Below are 14426 nucleotides of genomic sequence, written 5' to 3' on the forward strand. Positions count from 1 at the left end.
TATTTTAATTTTTCATTCTGCATTAAATTCCAAGCAAAGGTGACTGTGCAGCTTCTCTCAGCAATAGCCAATGTCCCTCCAAGGTGGAAGCAGAACTACCTTCAATAACAAACTAAATTTTATTGCCTTATTTCCCATTAGCACTTAAATCTACAGAATTAGCTTGGGTTTTTTGCAAAAAGACACGTAAATCCGCCAACTTACTCACTGAAAACAGAGCCTAGCTCTCACAACAGGAGAAAATCCTGCCAGCTGAATTCTCTCAAGGGATGGACAGAGCAGAATTTAATACACAACTCTAAAATGTCCAAGAAAAACCCTAAACCTATAAAAAATGAGACAAAACTTAATGAAACCATGACCTGAAAAAGCAAGGTAAGAATTGCAGAGGGTGTGAAATTAGACTTGTCTTGTCGGTCATTTGTGGGGACCCCAAGGGCTTCAGTTCCAGATGAACCCTGGTGAGGGATGGAGGCAGGATGGAGACCACGGATGGACACAGATGCACTGGGCAAAGCTGCTGCTTCAGCTCCACAGCGTGACCCTGGCAGTTACTTGACATCCAAGGCCTAATTCTGCCTCTGTTTAGGCTGGTAAGGAAGGCAGGGACTTTCCAGGCCTCTCCCTCCCCACCACTGCAGGAGCCTCACCTCTTCTAAAGCTGAAATCCTACAGAACACTGTGGTTTGCCCGTCCAAGGATGATCCTAACTGCAGTCTGGCTCCACTGACCTACAGCCCATTCAGCATCCCTGCTCTCTGCCCTGCTCCAGTCCATTCCACATCATTCCCCACCCCTGGAAGTGGTCAAGGCTGATCTGGACAGGGCTTGGAGCAACCAGGGAGAGCAAAGTTGTCCCTGCCATGGCAGGGGGTGAAACAAGATGAGCTTTAAGGTCCCTTCCAATGCAAACCATTCCATGATTCCAGAGATTAGTTCACTTCCTACTTGGTCTCTCAACCTCACTTTAATTTGAGTTCCTCCAACACAGCCTATGTGACCTTTCCAGCCTCACTACTGAAGAGATGAAAATTCAACACTCCTTTTTATTCCTGCTAGAAATGACAACATAAAAAGTACTTGGACAGGAACCATCTGTTCCTGTGCCTAATGGAGCCATAATCACTGGATAACAACCATTCTACAGAACATTCCACTGTTTATAAAACCAGGGTGTCAGTGTAATAATATTAATGGGGAGCTGCTTGTGTCTTTTGGATAAAATATGATATTCACAGCAGGCTTTGCTTTCAGCTACAAACACCATGGCCTTTTAGAACAAAGTGAAGCACCACAGACAGCACTCACAATTAGGGGGTGGAGGGGCAGGAAGGGCTAAGGACGTGTTGACAGTAATAATTTAAGACGAGATATTCTGCCAAGAAAGAGAAACGAAAGGATTAACGTCCAAGTAGAAAATCTGCAATTAAGCAAAAGCCTCTGAAAGAGAGGGACTGCGGACACGGCTCTGGGCTGGATCACTGCCCTCCAATTTGTTCTCCAAGACTTCTCTGCTGACTCCATGTGTTTCACAGAAGTAAAATTCATGCCACGCAATGTAACAGTCTCTCAAGAGAAATGATGATGTTTGGGAAATAAAACAACCACTTCTCTCCAACATCTCTTGCACAACAGGATTATTTCTTCCTTAGCACTGCGATTCTACAAGCACAACACAGAACTGTATCAAACATGCAGAAACAAAATTAATTCCTTGGAGAATCCCAGATGAGATCTTCCTACCGAACACAGCGCTGACCTGCAGCGACAGCCAGTCTGGAGCACCCATAAAAACACCTGCAGGCTGCAGCACCTCAGATTTATCCAGGAAACTCTGGAGAGCTGTTTCCTCTAGCCCTAATTCTGCTGGAGGAAGACACAACAAAATCCCTCCTGGAAGTCACACACGGGTGGCCCCCAACTCCATGAAAATACACAACCACCCAGCAGCCACAAATGCAGGATGTGCTCACAGTTCTCTGAAGTGTGATACCTGAATCAGTTCTGCTTCGTGCAGGCAGGATTGAATATTTCATGTTAAAAGCTCTAAAAAGAGGAACAAAAAAAGCCCTGGCCCAGAAGTACAGCCTGTCAAAATCAACCGCTCAACTGACAGACAGTGCTGTACCCAGCAGTGCTGAGAAGCCTGGCATGACAGCCATAAATCACTCCAAAATCTTCCTTTCATGCAAAGGAAAGGGGATGGTAAAGATTCGAACATGAAAACCTGCCTATTTTTAATTTGCTTGGTTGCACTTGTTTAAAATTGACATTTATTTTGATGCTTGATTATCTCTCTCCTTTTTGTTTCTGCATGCAGCAAGGTGAGAATGATGAATTTATCCCATGGAGAAACCAGAGGCACCTTCCCCAGAGCTAAGGCAGCTGAGCACTGCAGACATGTCCTGCCCTGGGAACAGGGGAAGTCACAGTGGGCTCCAGAGGTTCTGTGAGGGACAAATTCCACAGGCACTCCTGCGCAGGAGGTCCTTTCCTAAGGTCTGGTTTCAACAGACAGGGTCAGTGCTCTCCTTACAGACCCGCAGGAGGAAAATCCTGAGAATTCAGCACAAGATCTTGGAATTCAGACACAAACAGTGCCTTGAGAGCTAATGGACACTGACACGCAGAAGTGTGCGATCACTTCCAGGCGGCTGCTTTCACATCCTTCCCGGAGAGGCCAAGGAAGGCCCGGGGGATGCACCAGAGCCTAAATGGGCGCAGGTTTCCTTCAGTCTCTAACAAAGGCTTGGAGCAATTGGCACATTGCCCAGCCTCGCTGTCTTCTTCCTCTTCAGATGTGCTTCCATCCACAGATAACGCGGGGTGGCTTTGAATTCGCACCCTGCACAATCAGAGGGAAAGGACAGCACAGGAAACCCAAGTCAGCTTTTCCCCTCAGCGAGGAAACACCCTGGAACAGCCAGCACAGTCCTTTTCGTTGACATGCCCAACACAGTGTCACAGGAGACAGCAGACAATGTGCTCAGAGCTCCACCATTAACTGGTTTAGTGAGTTAAGACACAGATCTGTCTGCAACTGCTTGGGGCTGAATGTGCTGAAGGAGCAGAAATGCACCTTTCAACTACAAATCCATGAAACTTCAAACAATCTCTTTGAAAGGTGGAAACAATCCAATGACTGTAAGCTTACCCCAATGTGACAGTAACTCTTGGGGACTTCTTGTCACACTTCACCCACAGAAAACTATTCTGAAACAGCTCTTCCTGACAGCAGAATTATAGAAAAACCAGCTCTGACATTTCCCAGGTCTCTCTGCTTCTCTAGTTCTTCTCCCTTTCTTGGAGTATTTTACAGGCTCCTCTCATGGTGTCAAGGACTCCACTGCAATACTGTGGATTTCCTTGTGCCTGTGAGCTTCTGCATCCTGACCCAGGGGCAGCTGCACCAGCACAGCCCCAAGGCTGTCACTTTGCCAAGCACACACTCCAGCCGTGCCAGGGCCAGATCCTCCAAAACCTAAAGCCAAACTCGACTCTCAAAGAAGAATATTTTCCCCTTCCCCAGTTCTCCAGTCAACTCTTTCCTTTTATCCTTCTGCCCAAATCATTGTGTTTCTGCTGGAGGAGGAGCCTGCAGTGTCATACAACACCTCTGTGTTCACACCATTTCACTGGATCAGTCATTTCAAATATTCTCAGGAAGGTCTTCTGTCATTTTGAACAAGAGAACACAACAAGTAATTACAGTTCTAGGAGAAGAGACCAAGTTCCGGCATCCTGGAAAACTTTTATCATCATCTTCACCTTATTTTGTGTCTCCCTCCCTTGTGCTTTGCTGAATCCATTTAAATCTCTGGCAGGTGAGAAAGAGAAGTCACCCTTGCTGTAGACTCAACGTCGATGAGTGTGAACCTCCATAAATATATCCCTGAGAGCCACCTGAAGCTTGATTTCCATTTGTGTTTTCCCATCGGGTTCAACACCAGGAATTACCTTTGCATCCCACAGGGAAGAGAACAGCATCAGCTGCACACAGCTGATTACCCCACAGGAACACCACCTATGACTTTGCTGGATCCAAATGCTATTCCTTACAGCTTCTAAGCTACAACCAGCTACTTCTAGAAGTGTTTCACCAAAGCTCTGTCTAATGAACAAGGATTTGATACACAAAAGGCAAAGGGTAATTACATCTTCCTGTTTGCTCTTCCCACCAGACTTTTTTTGAAGGCCTACTGCAAAAAGAATTGCCTTGAAAGTCTTCCAAGGCAACACCAGCTCCAGGGTTGTGGATTTTTCTGATTTTGAGGAAATATTAACTCAGGTCCCTGTGCTTCTGCAAATTAACTCAGGTCTCTGTGCTTCTGGTCAAAATGACTAAAGCAACATTCCCAAGTCTTTAACACTAATGGCAAGTGGCCCTACACAATTTTTACATGCTGCAATTTTAAAACAGGATTTAACAAGCAAAGTGTATCAAACACAGGAATAACTACACAGAAATGTTTGCTCAAGGTTTCTAGGTGTGGCTGCAGCCAAGACATAAGAGGATTATTTATATCTGACTCATTTGCTTCGCCTTCATCCACAATTCTCCCTATTTGGGACTCAGTAATTGACTTCTTTCTGCACCAAAAGACTTTTTAAAATCAGGACATTTTCAAGGAGAACTTGCAAATTTAAAGCAGAGAGGAGAAATTCCACAAATACAGTGGTTTTATATAATGTTCAACCAAACCTGACCATCACCATCATGGACAAACTTCCTGATCATGCACCACAGTGAGACATCCACTCACTGATAATCAGACTGCACACGTCACAGTGTGAGTGACAAAGTCCCCTGAGCCACGGAGGGTCTGATGTCTCTCCTCTGTGTCTGACCTGCTCACCTCACCCACTTCCTGCCTGGGAACTCAACAATACTTCCCCCTTTTCACTGCGGCAACTTCCAATCCCAAACGGCATAAGAATGGAGGTTTTCGTTCTGATTACAATAAGAATTGTTCTTGTTTTAATCCACAAGGGATCACTTAAAGTTTCTGCCCTAAGAATAAACACAGGTCTCAGTCTCAAAAAATATTTACACGAGCACTCAGCCATTCAGAGATCTCCTTTTTGTAACACAGGGAGCTTCAATCTCCTGTTCAGTATTTTGTCAGGATTGACACAAAAGCCTTAAAAAAAACTGTCTCAAAATAATTTATAATTTGGTTACCTACAAATTCTTTCACTGTTCGTGAAACGCAGTAACAGGTTTGGTATTTTCTTAAGAAACAAAGCTTAGATTCCTGAAAGTTTCATCCCATGCCCTCTTCAGTTTGCCAAAGTTCACGGCTTTCCGTGGAGCTGTGGCGCCTGAGCTCCCGAGGATGGAAAGAGTGAGGTTCTAAGAGGCGAGAGCAGCTTGAGCCAATGCTGCTGCCAAGGGCTTTGTTATGAAACCTGGGATGCAGCTCCTGAGGACACACAACACAACAGAGACACTTTTCTCCAGCCTGGAGATGCAGCACAGAGCTATCTGAAGTGAACTTCTCCCCTTCCACATCACACCCCACGAGCAGCCCTGCAAATGACATCAGGACCTTGCTCCAACCACCCCATGGGACACACAGCGATTTCCTGAACGCCAGAAATGGAACACCTTTAATAGGCATTTTCCACTTGTATTCAATTAAGTGGGGAAAAAAGACAGCACAGTTTAATAAGCTGCAGATCTGTTTATGCTCTACCAGAACCGCTGAGGATCAGGGACTTTTATCTTCCACTCCAATCACCTGACTCCACTCTTCATCACAGGGTGAATAACCACAGCCTGGAATTTGCCATGTCACTTCCCAGCTCCTTGGAGGAACTCTCCTTGTCCTCAGCCCAGTGACAATGCACATTGTGAGCAGCAATGTCAGAGCAGGAATGGCCAGCGCTCACCTTCCTCTCACCATGGCCCAGAGTGACCTTGCACAACTGGTAACTTTCCTCCCCTGCTGACAGGTGAGCTCTGGCAGGTCCCTTCCCTCTGGAAAGGAAAACTCGGTGGGGTGTTCCCCTCTTTGCAGGAGGGAAGGAGGTAAAGCAGAGCTTCCCCCAGAAGTTCCCTGTGCTGCTCTCAGAGAAATGAACTATAAACCTGTATTAGAGGAACACCAATGTTGCTATGCCCAAGTAAATTTCTTAGCACAGTGAGCTAAAATCCAGGAATACAAGTACTGACTCACCTTTGCAGTTTATACTTTATCTTCAATAAAAGTCTTAGTTGTCCAACTCCTTTAGGACTAAGCCACAGGAACAACATCCCTCCCAAGAGCAAAAGACAGGAAAAACATCCCAAACAATTCTTTTCCATCACTGCACTTTGGACCTGATGTTTGACATTAGTCCTGATCCCAGAGGCAAAATGGGAGTGCTCCATGCACTCAGTCACCCAGCTCCCACGGCTACAGCCATCCTAAATGGAATGCATTATTCCTGCATTAAAACATATGTTTTTCAAGGCAGGCAGCCATCCGGCTGTTCTGAGGGAGATTACAAAAGACCTAATTTTATCAGGCAGGGATACAATTCTCCTGGTTGTTTTTGCTGCCTAGGGACATGGAGCTGGTGAAAGCAGCTTGCCTGACTGCTGGGGAACAATTCCGAGAGGCTCCATCGCTGACCACTCAGGCACTAACTGGAATTCTGGGTTCACAAAATGTATTTATGGATGCCCTGTAGGCTCTGTGGGCTCCCATCCCTGTGGAATTCAGAGACCAGGAAGACCTAGTTTACATCAGCAATTCTCAAGTCAACAAGAATTAGAAAAAGTTTATGTTGGCAAAGAACTGCTAAAACTTTAGGGTTTTTTTTTCCTTTTTCTTTTTATCAGCTTAAGTTACACTAAATAAAACAAGGTGTTTACTCACAGCAAGGAAAGTTATGTTACTATTACATTACTATCTTCAGTATAAACTCAGAGTAACTTAAACTTATGCCCTGCCTATGTTTACTTCAAGTAGTGTTTCACAAACTCTCATCTTTGAAGTTTGAAAAGAACACAAACTGATGGAAATAGGCATTTTACTCCAAATATCAGGTGAGAGTAACAACGCAGCACATGATTCAAGATGAGAAATACAGGTGTGAGGCTTTTCCCAAGACTTTTCATGAAATGCAATGGGAAAATTCGTGTAGCAGATGGAATGCTGCTGCCTGCAGAGCATCCGTTAGCTATTAATCACTGTTTCCTCACACATGGTGCAAACGTAAGAATCTTCCATTCTAATTAATAGAACGAGACATCCCGGCCTGATGACTCTTCCCTGATTTCACAAGCTCTCCAAAAACATTTTGGATTCAATCAGCCTCAACAGAGGAATGTTTCAATTCCTCTCTCTATGAATCCAGGTCCAAAAAAGCAACTGAGCAACTCACCGAGAGATTCAGGAAATGCTTTTTATAACTGAGACACACGGTTTCAAGAAAAGCAGCATGAGAAATTATCTGCACATTGTATTTGAAAGAAATGCAAACAGGAACTCTCCAGCTTCTGCCCGCCCCTGGGGAATGCTCACCATGAGTTCACTCTTTGGCTTCTGAAACTTGCCACTGAACAAACATGATAAATCCAGTGAATAGAAAACTTCATGACAAACACTAATCAAGAGAGGGAATCAGGAAGGAACCATCACCCGTCCCACAACATCACCGATGAACCAGAAACACTGGGGTGCTCCACAGGCACTTCCCTGCGGAGCTCCTGGATTGCTGCTTTGCTGCATGTTGGGAAGAGCAGCAGCTCCGTGCAGCTTCTCTGCCACTCATCACATTTCCTACTCAATATTTCATGCTACAGAATTTAAAATAGCAAACTGGAGATCAGTTATCTAGGACACCACAGCAAACTCCAAATGCAGCTTTAGCGCAGCTGTGCCAGGCCAGCAGGACTGGTGAACATTCCCAGCCTGGGTATCCAGGTGAAACGGCAAATATCACCCATCCTGGAGGTACCAACAGCCATAAAATACAAACTGGGAGTCACTGCTACCATATGTCCCCTCCACCCAGCTGAGGAAACTGGTTCTAACTCCAGAAAAGCTTCACAGAAGCAACCAGGAAGGAGGTTTAGGACTCTCTTTAAAGCCTCAAATTTCCTCCTCTCCCCAAGGCAAAGGGTCAGAGCTGCAGCTTTTAAAAATAGCCCCAAACTCGCTCCTCATTTCCTAAGTATAAAAGGGACAACACAAAAATATGCACATATATTAACTCTCCTGGTTATTTTTTATTATTCCAGTCTGGATGCTCCAAAAACCTTCCTCTTCTTCCCCATGTTTACATGCTTCAATCATGTACCAACAGCAAACCCGACTCCCACTCACAGTAGCCAAAATACTTCCTCCAGTATTTAACTCCCTCTCTCCAAACCATTAATCACTTAAACCATTATGCTTTGACCATCTGCAGAGCAGAAATCTCCGATCATCTTGTGGACCTTCTGCTTGCTGCACTGGTGACAGATCTGGTACTTTGCTCCTCTTGGTCACCGCTGGAGCTGGATTTCTGTTTCCTGTGACACAGACATCGAATGGAATCCATGTGCTCTATGCTTGCATCACTTTTTTCTGGGCTGTGTAGCTAAAGAAAATACAACTTCATCCACAGTGAAAGCAGATGAGGGATCCTTATTAGTACCTTTGTAGAGCCAGCCAAGGCTGGATGATCCCAGGATGAGCACAGCCAGCTCCCTCTGACAGCACCAGAAGGGTTTTAGGCATTTCAAAGCTTTCAAACTGTACCTGCACTGGCTGCACACAGAGACTGCGTCAAAGCCCTGCACAGATTTCTCAGCAGATTTGGACCCATCTGCTGCCAGTCCTGCAGGTAAATTAAGGAAGCAACATTAAAGGTTTCCCAGTGTCGGTTTTGCCTAATGCAAGACTTGTGGGTGAGATGCTGCATAAATGCACAAAAACCACCTGTAAGTCCTGTTAGCTACAGGCTGATCAGATCTGACTTGCTTATGTTTATAAAACTCTTCTTCAACCTTTTCTGTGCTTTGCCCACAGTTCCTCTCTAACTGGGGAAAGAAACTGAAGTGAAACCTTTCTGCTCACTCAGCACAATCCATACAGCCAGTCCCTGCTCACACAATTATTTCCTTTGACTCTGTAATTTAAATTCTGCACTTCAGCTGCTTAATCTATAAAAAAGGCCCTCACCTACTTTGACAGGCGCCTGGCAATCAAAGATTGCAACCTGAAACACACAATTTTTGAAAGATCAGAGAAATACCCTGATTCCATTGGAAATTTCCAAGCCAAACAAAATAAAGGCTCTAGCCACTTGCTTGAGTCAATATGTTTTCTTCCAGTAAGATTCTATCCGATTTGGCTGGCCTTCAGTCCTGGATTTCCACCGTTTTGCTGATACTTCTTTTTCCATACATGCCACCATCCTTCTGTTTCTTCAGCTTCTGAAAATCCTCACACAAAGCTTTGCTCTGCAGACGGAGCCTCAGTTCTCCAGTGAGAGACAATCAGCTTTAACAGGAACAAACCCAGGTGCATGGAGCCATTCACAGAAACACCCACCCAGAACCACAAACCAGACAGCAAATGTGTGTTTAGCTAGAAAAGTAATCAGAAAGCAACTCCTTCTGCCCACTAGGCAGGAGGGAGGACATGGTAGCCTTGTCACAGAACCCAGAAGTGGCTGAAATGACGTGCAAGGCCTGGGCTGCTCACAGGAGCTCCTCATTACTACAAGGAGGAATTCCCCTGCCCTTCCCTGGACATTCAGATATCTCCAGCTGGAGCTCTCTCCACTGACACCCCTTTACTAGTTAAAAACATGAGGCAAGACAGAAGCCCAGAAGACACAAACCGTAGCAGCCAAATAAGCTCTTTATGCAGGTGTTTAACCCTCGCAGAGCCAGGCTGGCAGGAGGCTGTGCTGCTTGTCCTGCTGTCACAGCCAGAGCTTTCACCTCCAAGAGAACACACATCCCCACACTGGCAGTACAACAGTCACGTAACGTGCCCTGTATGAAACAAATTCTCTGAACATGCTTAATTAGAGCCTTTGAATCTGGATATTCCAGAGTTTCACAGCTCCATTAACAGCTGGGATGAGGTTGATGTGAGAGGAGCTGCTGGAATGTTTCACCCAAGGTGTGACAACACCCAGACATCCCCAAGCCCAGTGGTGAAGTGCTTTAATATTAATATTTTTCACCGAATATGGGATGAATTCAGACATTTACCTTGTTCTGTGCACCCCTCAGCACACACTGAGAACATTCTAAGGAACAGCATCATGTGGTGATCTGAAGTCACCTTTGCTCAGCGCTGCAGCTCAACCCAAACGTGAGACTGAGCTCCCTCACTCACAGACATGTGAAAATGGGGGGAAAAGTCTTCTTTAAAGTTAATATCCCTGGCACTTTCACTCATCAAACAGAAACAGATGCAAATACAAAGACAGCCCTTCCCATCATTAGTGATGCATAATGTGGGTGTTACTGACAGATGAAGAAAAGCACCAGAAAGAAAAATATCCCAAAAGTGAGAAAAGAAGGAAAACATGAGTAATGAGCAGGTTCCAGGTTTCCCACAGCTCCATGACCCAATTCTCAGCTGATACATAGTTATTGTTACTTGAACGTTCTTCCTTAGGGGTATCAACATTGATCCCTTCTGTGACGGAATGGGAGGTCTCCCTAAGTTCAGATTCAAGTACAAATGCTCTTCACATTGGTAGAAGACAATGAATTCTTATGCACACTTAGAAATTAATGAGTTGGTCTCAAATCCATCACCAAGGCCCAAGACATATAGTAAAACGCAATTTCTGTTGGTTAATGAACAATTAATGTTTCCTGAAACACATCTCAGTACTTTGCTCAGACCTTTTCAGAGATGGGACAACTCTTACTTCCGCACTGACCACAAGGCTCAGTAAGGAATAATCCAGAGGTATAATTAGTCCTGTTGCTCTGTCTGCACAGATTGTTCCTTAAGAAACTCTCATGGCTCATCATTGCAAAGTCTGATTTCTATTTCCAGCATACATTAAAGTAATCCTGCTCCACTTTGCATCCTGTTTGCTGACACAGCACCTTCCACAAGCACAACGCCAGATAAGGTTTCAATACTATATTTCCCCCCATTTGGTTTTAAATTCTCTTACTCTGTGGTGGTCAGTAGTAGCAAATGCCTGGATAAAACTCATTGCGAGGCTCAGCACACAAGAGCTTGTGCTCGCAGACCCCGGAGCCAGGTACTCCCCACTGTCACATCGTCCATCACAGACAAAGCCATCTTCAGCTCCTGCTGTCAGGGACCCCAGGCCACTCCCTGCAGCTGCAGTTCCTCTCCTATCCCAAAAACAAGGTGTTCCTCCACAAAAAATCTGACAGAAACACTCACACAGTCAACAGTCAAGCCCAGAGACAAAGAAAGCTGCAACAAGGGGGTGGGAAAAAAAGGATCAAGTGTTCTTATCTGAGCAACAACTGAGCAGTTGCACATGGAGCCCTGCTGCCATTTTTAATAAAATGCTTCTATTCAATATTGTTTACTGTCAACAGCCCATGGTTATATTCAGCTGAACAATGCACACACAGGCCTCAAAATCCCTCAGCTTAAGCCTCAAACTAGGGCGTATTTTTCAAGAACTCCACAATGACATTACCTCACTGCCTCACTCCCCCTTCCCACAGCTCAGTTATCACAGCAACAACATCCCCTGAAATATGTTCCCAAGAGCTCGGGGACACAGTCACCCAAAATTCTCTGTAGTCGTGGGTTTTTTGACAGAAAAAGTGATTTGCACAAACAAATCCTTGATACGCATATTAAGAAATCCAAGTATTAAACCCACAAAGGGGCAGTGGATTTAATAATCAGAGAATTACTTACATAACCCACAAAACTTCACTCTGTAGCACCAAAGTTGCAGCTATCAGAGCAGCTCGTTAAAGATCAGTGGGATGTCACAGAAGCCAGTCCAGCAACAGAGTTCATTTATTTTTAAGTTTGCAGTACAATCTATCAGAGGGTCAAACTGTAGCAATCTTTCAGTGCCACAAGAAACAAATTTCAGAAAATCCAAGCAAATGCTTAAAACATTCAACAAATTCTTTAAAAATCCTATTTAATGTTATGTTTTGAGCAACACCACTGTTCTTCAATTCTTTGTTATCACTGAGTGCCCAAAACCAAACACCAGATAAAGTTTTATCACTTTAGTTAAATGTTTGCAGAAAGTGTATCTGAAAAAGAGTTAACAAAACCCCCAACCAGCCCACATCAAGGGTTTCACTACAACCCAGCTGTGTGAGGAAAGCAGTGCCATGGCCTTTTCTGCTGGCAAAGCCTGGAGAGCCGATGTGGGCAGCGGGGGCTGACAGCCCCAGCTCACCCCGTCAGTGAATTCCTGATCTCCAAAGAGTCAATAAGTCTCTTTTATGCACTGTGGGCTCTGGGATAAACAGTGCAAGGAAAGACGTGCCTGCAAATTGCTTTTTCTTAACGTTTAATGTTAAGAGAGACATTGATGATCCTTGTAGGGTCCCTTGCAACTCAGGATATTCCAATTCTCTGATTATTCCAGCCATGCAGTGAACCTTCCTGAGAAGCCACTGATTTTGGCATCAAGTTCCATACCCTGATGGAGGGAGGAAAATTAAAGACATGCAAATCGGAGCTACCTGCTCTGCAACCTTCCCCCTGTGCCTCAGCTTCATCCCTTGCCCTCCGGCTTCACAAGGGAGATTCACAACAAAGCTGCACCGAGAGCAGCATTTAAAATGCTGGGAAACAAAGACAAATCCATGCAAAAAAGGAAACAACAGGGGAAAAAAAGCAGCAAAAAGCGCATGCTCTGAAGCGATTATGGCAAAAGAACTTATTCAGAACACGGGGTTTGTCTTCATTATTGTGCCCAAAGTTCCCCGCCCCAGAACTGGCTGTCCCGGGGTCTCTCACTCCCCCTCCGCATCCTCAGCTCGAAAACTACGGGAAAGAGGCCACAAGGAGAAAAACACTCCGGAGAGAGGAGGGGGCGTCAGGTCACTCACCGCCGGCAGGTGAAGGGCCCTGCGGGGGTCGCGCTGGGGATCCCCCGGGCCGGGCGGCTCTCCCCGGGCTCAGCCGCGGGGTTCCCCTCACGCACGATGCTCCCAGCGCGCCTTCCGCTCCCACAGAACCCCAGCCCAGGCCGGGCCCTTCCTTCCTGCCCCGGTCCTCACAGACGGACCCCGGAGCCTCGTTCATCCTTCCCCCCCCGCCACTCCCGACCCCCTCCCGCGCCCCGCGGCCCCCAGCCCCGCTACTCCCCGTCCCCCGGCACGGAGGCTCCGCGGCGCCCCGCGGGCAGGGCCGGGCCGGGCTGGGCCGGGCCGGGCGGGCTCCCGGCGCTCCTCACTCACCTTCCGAGAGCTCCAGCTCCAGCTCGGCCAGCTGCTCGCGGACCTCGCGGGGCAGCGAGGACACGGCCGCGGCCGCGGTCTCGGCCATGGCGGCGGAGCGGGGTCCGGCGCGGGTCGGGCGCGGGTCCGGCGGGGCTCAGCGGCCGCGGGGCGCGGGGGGAGCGGGAGCGGCCGCAGCCTCCGCCATCGCTGAGCCCGGCGCCGCCGCACGTGACCGCGCGGCGCGCGCGCCCCGAGCCCCACAGCGCCCCCGCGCGGCCCCGCCCCGCGCTGCAGCGCCGCCGCCGAGCCAGAGGAGGGCCTGGGCCTGACCCGAGCCCCGAACCGCGATCCCGGTTCTGCTCCAGAACCCCGAACCGCGATCCCGGTTCTGCTCCAGAACCGCGATCCCGGTTCTGCTCCAGAACCCCGAACCGCGATCCCGGTTCTGCTCCAGAACCCCGAACCGCGATCCCGGTTCTGCTCCAGAACCCCGAACCGCGATCCCGGTTCTGCTCCAGAACCCCGAACCCCGATCCCGGTTCCCGTCCCCGCTCCCATCCTCAGGCTCGCTGATCGGCTGCTCCGCCGCTCGTAGCGGGCAGCTGGTGGGGTGAAGCCTCTGGACTCTGGGGAGCTCTGTCCAGCTCTGTCCAGCCCTGGGCCCCTCAGGACAGCAGTGACCTGCAGCTCCGGCAGAGCTGATGCTGAAGGGACAGGAAAGGCTGAGGGAGCTGCGCTTGTTCAGCGTCCAGGAGACAGCTGAGCCAGGAGCTCATCAAAGTGTACAAAATCCATAAAGGTGCAAAGGTGGGACTCTGCTGGGGGAGCACAGCACGCGACAAAAGGAACGGGGAGGGACTGACAGCAGAACTGAGCTGTGGGCGCTGGGAGCAGAGAGGGGCCAGGGGACATTCCAGAACCCTCTGGAAATGCTGTGCTGTGCTCTGGGCTGACCTGCTGGAGCAGTGCTGGGAGGCCAGAGGAGCCCTGAGCTCCTGACACTGACCCTGACAGTGACCCTGAGCAGCACGCCGAGCCCCTCACCTCCCACCACCACCCTCACCAAAAACATTTCAAC

The 14426-nt window shown here is 47.7% G+C and overlaps 1 protein-coding gene across 9 annotated transcripts in view; it reads right to left on the reverse strand.

Annotated features, from left to right (window-relative positions):
- Positions 1-13573, reverse strand: part of DIP2B (DIP2 acetate--CoA ligase B (putative)) — a 54635-nt gene extending 41062 nt beyond the window's left edge. For 8 of the 9 annotated variants that reach the window (XM_085041345.1, XM_085041343.1, XM_085041341.1 and 5 more), the window contains exon 1: positions 13016-13226. In XM_085041345.1, the coding sequence (XP_084897471.1) occupies positions 13016-13211 (196 nt within the window). In that variant the 5' untranslated portion in view covers positions 13212-13226. Of the gene's footprint in view, positions 1-13015; positions 13227-13366 lie in introns of those variants that run through there. The other variant, XM_085041344.1, reaches the window with a different exon arrangement.
- Between the last annotated feature and the right edge of the window lie 853 nt (positions 13574-14426).

Source organism: Lichenostomus cassidix, chromosome 29, assembly GCF_008360975.1.
Source record: "Lichenostomus cassidix isolate B80296 chromosome 29, HeHo_3.0, whole genome shotgun sequence".
NCBI lineage: Eukaryota > Metazoa > Chordata > Aves > Passeriformes > Meliphagidae > Lichenostomus > Lichenostomus cassidix.